Raw genomic sequence first — 15016 nt, 5'->3', positions numbered from 1 at the left:
GTAAAGTGTTGATAACTGTATCTCTGATTGAACCATGTTATAAAGTGTTGATAACTGTATCTCTGATTGAACCATGTTGTAAAGTGTTGATAACTGTATCTCTGATTGAACCATGTTGTAAAGTGTTGATAACTGTAGCTCTGATTGAACCATGTCATAAAGTGTTGATAACTGTATCTCTGATTGAACCATGTTGTAAAGTGTTGATAACTGTATCTCTGATTGAACCATGTCATAAAGTGTTGATAACTGTATCTCTGATTGAACCATGTTGTAAAGTGTTGATAACTGTATCTCTGATTGAACCATGTTGTAAAGTGTTGATAACTGTATCTCTGATTGATCCATGTTGTAAAGTGTTGATAACTGTATCTCTGATTGATCCATGTTGTAAAGTGTTGATAACTGTATCTCTGATTGATCCATGTTGTAAAGTGTTGATAACTGTATCTCTGATTGATCCATGTTGTAAAGTGTTGATAACTGTATCTCTGATTGATCCATGTTGTAAAGTGTTGATAACTGTATCTCTGATTGATCCATGTTATAAAGTGTTGATAACTGTATCTCTGATTGAACCATGTCTTAGTGTTGATGACTGTATCTCTGATTGAACCATGTTGTAAAGTGTTGATAACTGTATCTCTGATTGAACCATGTTATAAAGTGTTGATAACTGTATCTCTGATTGAACCATGTTGTAAAGTGTTGATAACTGTATCTCTGATTGAACCATGTCATAAAGTGTTGATAACTGTATCTCTGATTGAACCATGTTGTAAAGTGTTGATAACTGTATCTCTGATTGAACCATGTTGTAAAGTGTTGATAACTGTATCTCTGATTGAACCATGTTGTAAAGTGTTGATAACTGTATCTCTGATTGAACCATGTTTAAAGTGTTGATAACTGTATCTCTGATTGAACCATGTTGTAAAGTGTTGATAACTGTATCTCTGATTGAACCATGTTGTAAAGTGTTGATAACTGTAGCTCTGATTGAACCATGTTGTAAAGTGTTGATAACTGTATCTCTGATTGAACCATGTTGTAAAGTGTTGATAACTGTATCTCTGATTGAACCATGTTGTAAAGTGTTGATAACTGTATCTCTGATTGAACCATGTTATAAAGTGTTGATAACTGTAGCTCTGATTGAACCATGTTGTAAAGTGTTGATAACTGTAGCTCTGATTGAACCATGTTGTAAAGTGTTGATAACTGTATCTCTGATTGAACCATGTTGTAAAGTGTTGATAACTGTAGCTCTGATTGAACCATGTTGTAAAGTGTTGATAACTGTATCTCTGATTGAACCATGTTGTAAAGTGTTGATAACTGTAGCTCTGATTGAACCATGTTGTAAAGTGTTGATAACTGTATCTCTGATTGAACCATGTTGATAACTGTATCTCTGATTGAACCATGTTGTAAAGTGTTGATAACTGTAGCTCTGATTGAACCATGTTGTAAAGTGTTGATAACTGTATCTCTGATTGAACCATGTTGTAAAGTGTTGATAACTGTATCTCTGATTGAACCATGTTGTAAAGTGTTGATAACTGTATCTCTGATTGAACCATGTTGTAAAGTGTTGATAACTGTATCTCTGATTGAACCATGTTGTAAAGTGTTGATAACTGTATCTCTGATTGAACCATGTTGTAAAGTGTTGATAACTGTATCTCTGATTGAACCATGTTGTAAAGTGTTGATAACTGTCTGTTTAGGTGAAACCAGGATACCCAGGAAGACCCACCAAGACCAGTTAGGTGAGTTTCTACCTTACAACACAACAGCTGCAGGGGCACAATATGGTATTCTGAACACAGTGTGTACTATATTATATTACCTCTTAGTAGAAAGTAGGATGGATTAGAGTCCACAACCAAAATATATAATGTAACTGATATGAATTCATGAATTTAGGAGTAAAAACTCTGGGTATTGATAAGGGGTAAATAGCCCTGGTATTGATAAGGAGTAAATAGCCCTGCTATTGATAAGGAGTAAATAGCCCTGGTATTGATATAGAAGAGCTGGACATAAGCAAGATTCTAAGTAGCAGATGTGATTTCAATTTCTATGTGGCACAGTATTGATGAGGAGTAAATATCCCGCTGGTACTGTAGCACAGTATTGACTAGTAAATGATCTGATATGATTTACATTTCTAAGTGGTTCTGTATTGGATAAGTAAATACATGGCCACACTGATGAACTACTTCTGTGTTGAACAGGTGATCGTGTTGAAGAAGAGTGAGGCTGAGATCACCTGATCACCATAACAACCATCAGAATGGAACTCATGGAATTCTAATATAGAACTGTGAGTCACAATGCTGTATGTTGTTACATTGTAGCTCCACCTGCTGGAACAATAGTGGCATTTGATCAAATGTGATCTATTAACTGCTACAGTCGTGGCCAAATGTTTTGAGAATGACACAAATATTAATTTCCACAAAGTTTGCTGCTTCAGTGTCTTTAGATATTTTTTGGCAGATGTTACTATGAAAAGTGTTGATAACTGTCTGTTTAGGTGAAACCAGGGTAAACCAGGGTACCCAGGAAGACACACCAAGACCAATTAGGTCCCTTTGGTTACAAGCAATTCATAAGTGTCAAAGGCTTTTATTGACAATTACATTAAGTTTATGCAGAGTCAATATTTGCAGTGTTGACCCTTCTTTTTCAAGACCTCTGCAATCTGCCCTGGCATGCTGTCAATCAAATCAAATCAAATCAAATGTATTTATATAGCCCTTCGTACATCAGCTGATATCTCAAAGTGCTGTACAGAAACCCAGCCTAAAACCCCAAACAGCAAGCAATGCAGGTGTAGAAGCACGGTGGCTAAAACTCCTTAGAAAGGCCAAAACCTAGCAAGAAACCTAGAGAGGAACCAGGCTATGTGGGGTGGCCAGTCCTCTTCTGGCTGTGCCGGGTGGAGATTATAACAGAACATGGCCAAGATGTTCAAATGTTCATAAATGACCAGCATGGTCGAATAATAATAAGGCAGAACAGTTGAAACTGGAGCAGCAGCACGGCCAGGTGGACTGGGAACAGCAAGGACTCATCATGTCAGGTAGTCCTGAGGCATGTTCCTAGGGCTCAGGTCCTCAGAGAGAGAGAAAGAAAGAGAGAATTAGAGAGAGCACACTTAAATTCACACAGGACACCGAATAGGACAGGAGAAGTACTCCAGATATAACAAACTGACCCTAGCCCCCCGACACATAAACTACTGCAGCATAAATACTGGAGGCTGAGACAGGAGGGGTCAGGAGACACTGTGGCCCCATCCGAGGACACCCCGGACAGGGCCAAACAGGAAGGATATAACCCCACCCACTTTGCCAAAGCACAGCCCCCACACCACTAGAGGGATATCTTCAACCACCAACTTACCATCCTGAGACAAGGCTGAGTATAGCCCACAAAGATCTCCGCCACGGCACAACCCAAGGGGGGACGCCAACCCAGACAGGATGACCACATCAGTGAATCAACCCACTCAGGTGACGCACCCCCTCCAGGGACGGTATGAGTGAGCCCCAGTAAGCCAGTGACTCAGCCCCTGTAATAGAAAGAGAAAGAGGGGAACCGGCCAGGCAGAGACAGCAAGGGCGGTTTCCGTTCACCTTCCCACTCCTGGGCCAGACTACACTCAATCATATGACCCACTGAAGAGATGAGTCTTCAGTGAGGACTTAAAGGTTGAGACCGAGTTTGCGTCTCTGACATGGGTGGGCAGACCGTTCCATAGAAATGGAGCTCTATAGGAGAAAGCCCTGCCTCCAGCTGTTTGCTTAGAAATTCTAGGGACAATTAGGAGGCCTGCGTCTTGTGACCGTAGCGTACGTGTAGGTATGTACAGCAGGACCAAATCAGAGAGGAGCAAGCCCATGTAATGCTTTGTAAGTTAGCAGTAAAACCTTGAAATCAGCCCTTGCTTTGACAGGAAGCCAGGGTAGGGAGGCTAACACTGGAGTAATATGATCAAATTTTGGGGTTCTAGTCAGGATTCTAGCAGCCGTATATAGCACTAACTGAAGTGTATTTAGTGCTTTATCCGGGTAGCCGGAAAGTAGAGCATTGCAGTAGTCTAACCTCGAAGTGACAAAAGCATGGATTAATTTTTCTGCATCATTTTTGGAAAGAAAGTTTCTGATTTTTGCAATGTTACGTGGATGGAAAAAAGCGGTCCTTGAAATGGTCTTGATATGTTCTTCAAAAGAGAGATCAGGGTCCAGAGTAACGCCAAGGTTTTATTTGAGAAGACTGTACAACCATTAAGATTAATTGTCAGATTCAACAGAAGATATCTTTGTTTCTTGGGACCTAGAACAAGCATCTCTGTTTAGTCCGAGTTTAAAAGTAGAAAGTTTGCAGCCATCCACTTCCTTATGTCTGAAACACATGCTTCTAGCGAGGGCAATTTTGGGGCTTCACCATGTTTCATTGAAATGTACAGCTGTGTGTCATCCGCATAGCAGTGAAAGTTAACATTATGTTTTCAAATGACATCCCCAAGAGGTAAAATATATAGTGAAAACAATAGTGGTCCTAAAACGGAACCAGGCCAGAACTTGTCCGTGTAGACCAATTTGGGTTTCCAATCTCTCCAAAAGAATGCGGTGATCGATGGTATCAAAAGCAACACTAAGGTCTAGGAGCACGAGGGCAGATGCAGAGCCTCGGTCTGATGCCATTAAAATGGTAATTTACCACCTTCACAAGTGCAGTCTAAGTGCTATGATGGGGTCTAAAACCAGACAAGCATTTCATATACATTGTTTTGTCTTCAGGAAGGGAGTGAGTTGCTGCGCATCAGCCTTTTCTAAAATTTTTGAGAGGAGTGGAAGATTCGATATAGGCCGATAGTTTTTTATATTTTCTGGGTCAAGGTTTGGCTTTTTCAAGAGAGGCTTTATTACTGCCATTTTAGTGCGTTTGGTACACATCCGGTGGATAGAGAGCCGTTTATTATGTTCAACATAGGAGGGCCAAGCATAGGAAGCAGCTCTTTCAGTAGTTTAGTTGGAATAGGGTCCAGTATTCAGCTTGAAGTTTTAGAGGCCATGATTATTTTCATCATTGTGTCAAGAGATATAGTACTAAAACACTTGAGCGTCTCTCTTGATCCTAGGTCCTGGCAGAGTTGTGCAGACTCAGGACAACTGAGCTTTGAAGGAATACGCAGATTTAACGAGGAGTCCGTAATTTGCTTTGTAATAATCATGATCTTTTCCTCAAAGAAGTTCATGAATTTATCACTGCGACTTGATTCGTGTAGTGTTAGCTAGCTACATAGTTGTCTTTGCTGTCTTCGTATTCAAGATAATTGTGTAGTTTAGAGTGTGTAGTCTTAGAGTGATTATCTTAATTTACCGAGGTTAGCTAGCCAGCTATTTGTCGTCCTGAACGTAGGAGACACTGCTAGCTAGCCAACAGATAGCCAACGTCTACCGAGTAGAACTCAACAACCCGGTCGCATTCCGCTTCGCTCCACAGGTAGTATCACATTTTCATTTCATTTCATTACAGTACAACGGTTTGATTTGTTTGATCGTAGCTAGCTACATAGCTAGCTACATAGCCGTCTTTGAATCAAAGATAATTGTGTAGTCTAGAGCGATTTTCTAGGTTAGCTAGCCAGCTATTGTCGTTCTTTTAACGCAACGTAACGTAATCAACACTGCTAGCTAGCCAGCTAGCCCCGAATAGCAGCACTGTAGAAACTATTACACTCAACGGAACGACTTGATTAGTGTAGTGTCAACAACGCAGCCACTGCCAGCTAGCCTACAAAGTCAACAACGCAGCCACTGCCAGCTAGCCTACTTCAGCAGTACTGTATCATTTTAGTCATTTTAGTCAATAAGATCCTTGCTACGTAAGCTTAACTTTCTGAACATTCGAGACGTGTAGTCCACTTGTCCTTCCAATCTCCTTTGCATTAGCGTAGCCTCTTCTGTAGCCTGTCAACTATGTGTCTGTCTATCCCTGTTCTCTCCTCTCTGCACAGACCATACAAACGCTCCACACCGCGTGGCCGCGGCCACCCTAATCTGGTGGTCCCAGCGCGCACGACCCACGTGGAGTTCCAGGTCTCCGGTAGCCTCTGGAACTGCCGATCTGCGGCCAACAAGGCAGAGTTCATCTCAGCCTATGCCTCCTCCAGTCCCTCGACTTCTTGGCACTGACGGAAACATGGATCACCACAGATAACACTGCTACTCCTGCTGCTCTCTCTTCGTCCGCCCACGTGTTCTCGCACACCCCGAGAGCTTCTGGTCAGCGGGGTGGTGGCACCGGGATCCTCATCTCTCCCAAGTGGTCATTCTCTTTCTCCCCTTACCCATCTGTCTATCGCCTCCTTTGAATTCCATCACAGTTACCAGCCCTTTCAAGCTTAACATCCTTATCATTTATCGCCCTCCAGGTTCCCTCGAGAGTTCATCAATGAGCTTGATGCCTTGATAAGCTCCTTTCCTGAGGACGGCTCACCTCTCACAGTTCTGGGCGACTTTAACCTCCCCACGTCTACCTTTGACTCATTCCTCTCTGCCTCCTTCTTTCCACTCCTCTCCTCTTTGACCTCACCCTCTCACCTTCCCCCTACTCACAAGGCAGGCAATACGCTCGACCTCATCTTTACTAGATGCTGTTCTTCCACTAACCTCATTGCAACTCCCCTCCAAGTCTCCGACCACTACCTTGTATCATTTTCCCTCTCGCTCTCATCCAACACTTCCCACACTGCCCCTACTCGGATGGTATCGCGCCGTCCCAACCTTCGCTCTCTCTCCCCCGCTACTCTCTCCTCTTCCATCCTATCATCTCTTCCCTCTGCTCAAACCTTCTCCAACCTATCTCCTGATTCTGCCTCCTCAACCCTCCTCTCCTCCCTTTCTGCATCCTTTGACTCTCTATGCCCCCTATCCTCCAGGCCGGCTCGGTCCTCCCCTCCCGCTCCGTGGCTCGACGACTCATTGAACAGGGCTCCGGGCAGCCGAGCGGAAATGGAGGAAAACTCGCCTCCCTGCGGACCTGGCATCCTTTCACTCCCTCCTCTCTACATTTTCCTCTTCTGTCTCTGCTGCTAAAGCCACTTTCTACCACTCTAAATTCCAAGCATCTGCCTCTAACCCTAGGAAGCTCTTTGCCACCTTCTCCCCCTCCTGAATCCTCCTCCCCTCCCCCTCCTCCCTCTCTGCAGATGACTTCGTCAACTATTTTGAAAAGAAGGTCGACGACATCCGATCCTCGTTTGCTAAGTCAAACGACACCGCTGGTTCTGCTCACACTGCCCTACCCTGTGCTCTGACCTCTTTCTCCCTCTCTCTCCAGATGAAATCTCGCGTCTTGTGACGGCCGGCCACCCAACAACCTGCCCGCTTGACCCTATCCCCTCCTCTCTTCTCCAGACCATTTCCGGAGACCTTCTCCCTTACCTCACCTCGCTCATCAACTCATCCCTGACCGCTGGCTACGTCCCTTCCGTCTTCAAGAGAGCGAGAGTTGCACCCCTTCTGAAAAACCTACACTCGATCCCTCCGATGTCAACAACTACAGACCAGTATCCCTTCTTTCTTTTCTCTCCAAAACTCTTGAACGTGCCGTCCTTGGCCAGCTCTCCCGTTATCTCTCTCAGAATGACCTTCTTGATCCAAATCAGTCAGGTTTCAAGACTAGTCATTCAACTGAGACTGCTCTTCTCTGTATCACGGAGGCGCTCCGCACTGCTAAAGCTAACTCTCTCTCCTCTGCTCTCATCCTTCTAGACCTATCGTCTGCCTTCGATACTGTGAACCATCAGATCCTCCTCTCCACCCTCTCCGAGTTGGGCATCTCCGGCGCGGCCCACGCTTGATTGCGTCCGACCTGACAGGTCGCTCCTACCAGGTGGCGTGGCGAGAATCTGTCTCCTCACCACGCGCTCTCACCACTGGTGTCCCCCAGGGCTCTGTTCTAGGCCCTCTCCTATTCTCGCTATACACCAAGTCACTTGGCTCCGTCATAACCTCACATGGCCTCTCCTATCATTGCTATGCAGACGACACACAATTAATCTTCTCCTTTCCCCCTTCTGATGACCAGGTGGCGAATCGCATCTCTGCATGTCTGGCAGACATATCAGTGTGGATGACGGATCACCACCTCAAGCTGAACCTCGGCAAGACGGAGCTGCTCTTCCTCCCGGGAAGGTCTGCCCGTTCCATGATCTCGCCATCACGGTTGACAACTCCATTGTGTCCTCCTCCCAGAGCGCTAAGAACCTTGGCGTGATCCTGGACAACACCCTGTCGTTCTCAACTAACATCAAGGCGGTGGCCCGTTCCTGTAGGTTCATGCTCTACAACAGCCGCAGAGTTCGACCCTGCCTCACACAGGAAGCGGCGCAGGTCCTAATCCAGGCACTTGTCATCTCCCGTCTGGATTACTGCAACTCGCTGTTGGCTGGGCTCCCTGCCTGTGCCATTAAACCCCTACAACTCATCCAGAACGCCACAGCCCGTCTGGTGTTCAACCTTCCCAAGTTCTCTCACGTCACCCCGCTCCTCCGCTCTCTCCACTGGCTTCCAGTTGAAGCTCGCATCCGCTACAAGACCATGGTGCCTGCCTACGGAGCTGTGAGGGGAACGGCACCTCAGTACTTCCAGGCTCTGATCAGGCCCTACACCCAAACAAGGGCACTGCGTTCATCCACCTCTGGCCTGCTCGCCTCCCTACCACTGAGGAAGTACAGTTCCCGCTCAGCCCAGTCAAATCTGTTCGCTGCTCTGGCCCCCCAATGGTGGAACAAACTCCCTCACGACGCCAGGACAGCAGAGTCAATCACCACCTTCCAGAGACACCTGAAACCCCACCTCTTTAAGGAATACCTAGGATAGGATAAAGTAATCCTTCTCACCCCCCTTAAAAGATTTAGTTGCACTATTGTAAAGTGGCTGTTCCACTGGATGTCATAAGGTGAATGCACCAATTTGTAAGTCGCTCTGGATAAGAGCGTCTGCTAAATTACTTAAATGTAAATGTAAATGTAAAGTGAAAGCCATCCTCTCTTGGGGAATGCTGCTTTTTAGTTAGCATTGCGACTGTATCAAAAGGAATTTCGGATTGTTCTTATTTTCCTCAATTAAGTTAGAAAAATAGGATGATCGAGCAGCAGTAAGGGCTCTTCGGTACTGCACAGTACTGTATTTCCAAGCTAGTCGGAAGAATTCCAGTTTGGTGTGGCGCCATTTCCGATCCAATTTTCTGGATGCTTGCTTCAGAGCTCGGGTATTTTCTGTGTACCAGGGAGATAGTTTCTTATGAGAAATGTTTTTAGTTTTTAGGGGTGCAACTGCATCTAGGGTATTGCGCAAGGTTAAATTGAGTTCCTCAGTTAGGTGGTTAACTGATTTTTGTCCTCTGGCGTCCTTGGGTAGACAGAGGGAATCTGGAAGGACATCAAGGAATCTTTGTGTTGTCTGTGAATTTATAGCACGACTTTTGACTTTTTCCATGTGAATATTAAAGTCACCAAAGATTAGAATATTATCTGCTATGACTACAAGGTCTGATAGGAATTCAGGGAACTCAATGAGGAACGCTGTATATGGCCCAGGAGGCCTGTAAACAGTAGCTATAAAAAGTGATTGAGTAGGCTGCATAGATTTCATGACTAGAAGCTCAAAAGACGAAAACGTAATTGTTTTTTTTTTGTAAATTGAAATTTGCTATCGTAAATGTTAGCAACACCTCCGCCTTTGCGGGATGCCCAGGGGATATGGTCACTAGTGTAGCCAGGAGGTGAGGCCTCATTTAACACAGTAAATTCATCAGGCTTAAGCCATGTTTTAGTCAGGCCAAGCACAACAAGATTATGATCAGTGATTAGTTAATTGACTATAATTGTCTTTGAAGTAAGGGATCTAACATTAAGTAGCCCTATTTTGAGATGTGAGGTATCATGATCTCTTTCAATAATGACAGGAATGGAGGAGGTCTTTATCCTAGTGAGATTGCTAAGGCGAACACCGCCAACATAGGTCGAGGCACAGACACGTGGCAGACAAGTGGCAGACTCCACTATGCTGGCAGGCTGGCTAACAGCCTGCTGCCTGGCCTGCACCCTATTTCATTGTGGAGCTAGAGGAGTTAGAGCACTGTCTATGTTGGTAGATAAGATGAGAGCACCCCTCCAGCTAGGATGGAGTCCGTCACTCCTCAGCAGGTCAGGCTTGGTCCTGTTTGTGGGTGAGTCCCAGAAAGAGGGACAATTATCTACAAATTCTATCTTTTGGGAGGGGCAGAAAACAGTTTTCAACCAGCGATTGAGTTGTGAGACTCTGCTGTAGAGCTCATCACTCCCCTAACTGGGAGGGGGCCAGAGACAATTACTCGATGCCGACACATCTGATTTACACGCTGAAGCTATGTTGCGCTTGGTGATCTCTGACTGTTTCATCCTAAAATCGTTGGTGCCGACGTGGATAACAATATCTCTATACTCTCTACACTTGCCAGTTTTAGCTTTAGCCAGCACCATCTTCAGATTAGCCTTAACGTCGGTAGCCCTGCCCCCTGGTAAACAGTGTATGATCGCTGGATGATTCGTTTTAAGTCTAATACTGCGGGTAATGGAGTCGCCAATGACTAGAGTTTTCAATTTGTCAGAGCTAATGGTGAGAAGCTGAGGCTCAGACCCCGTAACGGGAGGAGTAGAGACAAGGGAAGGCTCTGCCTCTTACTCCGACTCGCTGCTTAATGGGGAAAACCGGTTGAAAGTTTCTGTCGGCTGAATGAGCAACACCGGTTGAGCGTTCCTACAGCATTTCCTTCCAGAAACCGTGAGAAAGTTGTCCGGCTGCGGGACTGTGCCAGGGGATTTATACTACTATCTGTACTTACTGGTGGCACAGACGCTGTTTCATCCTTTCCTACACTGAAATTACCCTTGCCTAACGATTGTGTCTGAAGCTGGTCTTGTAGCACAGCTATCCTCGCCGTAAGGCGATCATTCTCCTGTATATTATGAGTACAGCAACTGCAATTAGAAGGCATCATGTTAATGTTACTACTTAGCTTCGGCTGTTGGAGGTCCTGACGAATCGTGTCCAGATAAAGCGTCCGGAGTGAAAAAGTTGAGGGAAAAAACAAAAATATAAACGGTAATTAAAAAGTAAAAACCGTAAAGTTGTCAGATAGCAAAATAGGTTGGCAACAAAACGCACAGCAACACGTAAACAAGTCTGCAAGTTGTGACCGGAAATGACGTCAATTAACTTCTGGGCCACTGATGGCAGCCCATTCTTGCATAATCAAGGCTTGGAGTTTGTCAGAATTTGTGGGGTTTTGTTTGTCCACCCACCTCTTGAGGATTGACCACTAGTTCTCAATGGGATTAAGTTCTGGGGAGATTCCTGGCCATGGACCCAACATATTGATGTTTTGTTCCCGAGCCACTTAGTTATCCCTTTTGCCTTATGGCAAGCTGCTCCATCATGCTGGAAAAGGCATTGTTTGTCACCAAACTGTTCCTGGATGGTTTGGAGAAGTTGCTCTCGGAGGATGTGTTGGTACCATTCTTTATTCATGGCTGTGTTCTTAGGCAAAATTGTGAGTGAGCCCACTCCCTTGGCTGAGAAGCAACCCCACACATGAAATGTCTAAGGATGCTTTACTGTTGGCATGAAACAGGACTAATGGTAGCGCTCACCTTGTCTTCTCCGGAAAAGCTTTTTTCCGGATGCCCCAAACAATCGGAAAGGGGATTCATCAGAGAAAATGACTTTACCCCAGTCCTCAGCAGTCCAACCCCTGTACCTTTTGCAGAATATCAGTCTGTTCCTGATGTTTTTCCTGGAGAGAAGTGGCTTCTTTGCTGCCCTTCTTGACACCAGGCCATCCTCCAAAACGTTTTCGCCTCATTGAGCGTGCAGATGCACTCAAACCTGCCTGCTGCCATTCCTGAGCAAGCTCTGTACTGGTGGTGCCCTGATCCCGCAGCTGAATCAACTTTAGGAGACGGTCCTGGTGCTTGCTGGACTTTCTTGGGAGCCCTGAAGTCTTCTTCACAACAATTGAACCGCTCTCCTTGAAGTTCTTGATGATCTGATAAATGGTTGATTTAGGTGCAATATTACTGGCAGCAATATGAAGCCCTGTGAAGCCCTATTTGTGCAAAGCAATGATGCCGGCACGTGTTTCCTTGTAGGTAACCATGGTTGACAGAGGAAGAACAATGATTCCAAGCACCACCCTCCTTTTGAAGCTTCCAGTCTGTTATTTGAACTCAATCATCACGTTTTTGGGGGATTCAGTTCATTTACACTGCAAAGAGGGACTATGCAATTAAGTACAATTCATCTGATCACTCTTCATAACATTCTGGAGTATATGCAAATTGCCATCATACAAACTGAGGCTGCAGAATGTGTGAAAATTAATATTTGTGTCTCAAAACTTTTGGCCACGACTGTATATGTATTATTCTATTTGAATGTGTTTTAATATAATGTGTGTTGTATTATTCATTCAGCAGCTGTCCTTTAACATCAGTCATATACTGGTCATATACTGTATAGCATTATGGTTGATACATTGTAAATGCATTCCCTTTTCATGTCGATACAGATCAACTGATAGGTGTTGTGGTTCAGGCATTTTTGTTACAGGTTCAGTATAATGTTATACCGTTACATGTTACAGAGATAGAAAACATACAGGAGAGGGGAATTCACTTATTATAATTATTTACTCTATTTTCCCATTTTGATCTCTATAGTAGTACATCATTATTTGATTTTATTTAAACGTGAAACTAATTTAGGCCTATTGTTTTACTGTGGTTGTTTTGTGCAAAACCATTATTTTTCATTTAATCATCTAGCTAAGATTTTGCTTTTGTCTTTGTAGCATATAGAGTTAAATACATTACTTTCCTCAATCATGTAGCCTGTTTTTTAATCTGTTCTGAATGACATCACAACCACTCTGTTTTTAATTTCACTCACTTCCCTTTATTTATCTTCTAAAGACTCCATTCCAGGTTCCCCCTACAGCCTCCAGGGCCTTGAGTATCTTCTAAATGCTCCATTCCAGGTTTCCCCTACAGCCTCCAGGGCCTTGAGTATCTTCTAAATGCTCCATTCCAGGTTTCTCCGAAAGCCCCCTGGGCCTTGAGTATCTTCAAAATGACTTGTTTTCATTTAGCCACAAGAGCATTAGTGAGGTCGGGCACTGATGTTGGGCGATTAGGCCTGGCTCACAGTCTGTGTTCCAATTCATCCCGAAGGTGTTCAATGGGGTTGAGGTCAGGGCTCTGTGCAGGCTGGTCAAGTTCTTCCACACCAATCTCAACAAACAATTTCTGTATGGACCTGGCTTTGTGCACGGGGACACAGTCATGCTGAAACAGGAAAGGGCCTTGCCACAAAGTTGGAAGCACAGAATCGTTAAGAGTGTCATTGTATGCTGTTGCGTTAAGATTTCCCTTCACTGGAACTAAGGGGCCCGAACCATGAAAAATAGCCCCAGACCGTTATTCTTCCTCCACCAAACTTTACAGGTGACACTATGACTGGCCTTTGAGGATCAGGTTACAGTGGATCACAGTTCTCCCTCCTGTAGAGTGTAGAGCGATGGGGGGGTTTACCCATCGTAAATTCTAAGGCAGCTAATCCTTTGTTCTTTAGTGTTTTGAATCTACCTCAGAACTGTAACATGCAATAAATTGACTTTGTATTTATATTTATATATTTATATAATTATATTTCGAAATGGTGATAACAATGTTAGATGAACAAGAATGTCGATTTGTGATGTAATTAAATGTTAAATGACGACGTTATAACAAAAACTTTGTAACTTGAAGTTTTCATAATGTTTACATCCTTTTCGTTGTGTAGAAATATCCAGAACAAAGATGTCAAATGTTTTTGTGATGATGAGGCTGTGATTTTAGTTGTCTAACGATACCTTATACCTAGCTAAGCAACCCAGAGAGCATGTCATGAAGACGGGAACGCCACTTCTATAAAACATGTGAGTTAAGAATTTACATATCAGACTAGAGGACCACCCACTGGAGCCGATTAGTCACGATCCTAAAGGGCAACACAAGGTTGAAGACAATCAATGCAGTTATAAACTGGGTGGTTCTAGCCCTGAACGCTGATTGGCTGGAAGCCATGGTTTATCAGACCATATACCACGGGTATGGGAGAACATTTATTTTTAATTACATTTGTAACCAGTTTATAATAGCAATAAGGAAACTCAGGATTTTCAAGTCACCACGTTGGGAGCATCAACACAGCCTCCTCAGATGCCTCTCACAGAATGCAAGGAAACAGACAACTAAGAGAAAGAACATTGTGACATCTTGTGGATAATAAGAGACTTGCATTTACATTTACATTTAAGTCATTTAGCAGACGCTCTTATCCAGAGCGACTTACAAATTGGTGCATTCACCTTATGACATCCAGTGGAACAGCCACTTACAATAGTGCATCTAAATCTTTTAAGGGGGGTGAGAAGGATTACTTTATCCTATCCTAGGTATTCCTTAAAGAGGTGGGGTTTCAGGTGTCTCCGGAAGGTGGTGATTGACTCCGCTGTCCTGGCATCGTGAGGGAGTTTGTTCCACCATTGGAGGGCCAGAGCAGCGAACAGTTTTGACTGGGCTGAGCGGGAACTGTACTTCCTCAGTGGTAGGGAGGCGAGCAGGCCAGAGGTGGATGAACGCAGTGCCCTTGTTTGGGTGTAGGGCCTGATCAGAGCCTGGAGGTACTGAGGTGCCGTTCCCCTCACAGCTCCGTAGGCAAGCACCATGGTCTCGTAGCGGATGCGAGCTTCAACTGGAAGCCAGTGGAGAGAGCAGAGGAGCGGGGTGACGTGAGAGAACTTGGGAAGGTTGAACACCAGACGGGCTGCGGCGTTCTGGATGAGTTGTAGGGGTTTAATGGCACAGGCAGGGAGGCCAGCCAACAGCGAGTTGCAGTAATCCAGACGG

General features: G+C 44.5%; 2 protein-coding genes across 2 annotated transcripts in view; both read left to right on the top strand.

Moving 5' to 3' along the window:
- The window catches only part of LOC127927421 (low affinity immunoglobulin gamma Fc region receptor II-like), a 118065-nt gene extending 114760 nt beyond the window's left edge, over window positions 1-3305 (top strand). Inside the window, exons 8-9 of the mRNA XM_052513790.1 lie at window positions 1731-1772; window positions 2241-3305. Of these exons, the coding sequence (XP_052369750.1) occupies window positions 1731-1772; window positions 2241-2263 (65 nt within the window). The 3' untranslated portion in view covers window positions 2264-3305. The remainder of the gene's footprint in view (window positions 1-1730; window positions 1773-2240) is intronic.
- Window positions 1-12825, top strand: part of LOC127927424 (uncharacterized) — a 185547-nt gene extending 172722 nt beyond the window's left edge. Inside the window, exon 2 of the mRNA XM_052513794.1 lies at window positions 7915-12825. Within this exon, the coding sequence (XP_052369754.1) occupies window positions 8130-8903 (774 nt within the window). The 5' untranslated portion in view covers window positions 7915-8129 and the 3' untranslated portion in view covers window positions 8904-12825. The remainder of the gene's footprint in view (window positions 1-7914) is intronic.
- Window positions 12826-15016: the final 2191 nt, after the last annotated feature.

This window comes from Oncorhynchus keta, unplaced genomic scaffold (genome assembly GCF_023373465.1).
Source record: "Oncorhynchus keta strain PuntledgeMale-10-30-2019 unplaced genomic scaffold, Oket_V2 Un_scaffold_14044_pilon_pilon, whole genome shotgun sequence".
Taxonomy (NCBI): domain Eukaryota; kingdom Metazoa; phylum Chordata; class Actinopteri; order Salmoniformes; family Salmonidae; genus Oncorhynchus; species Oncorhynchus keta.
The sequence above is the reverse complement of the archived record's forward strand: the minus strand, read 5'-3'. Positions and strand labels throughout refer to the sequence as shown.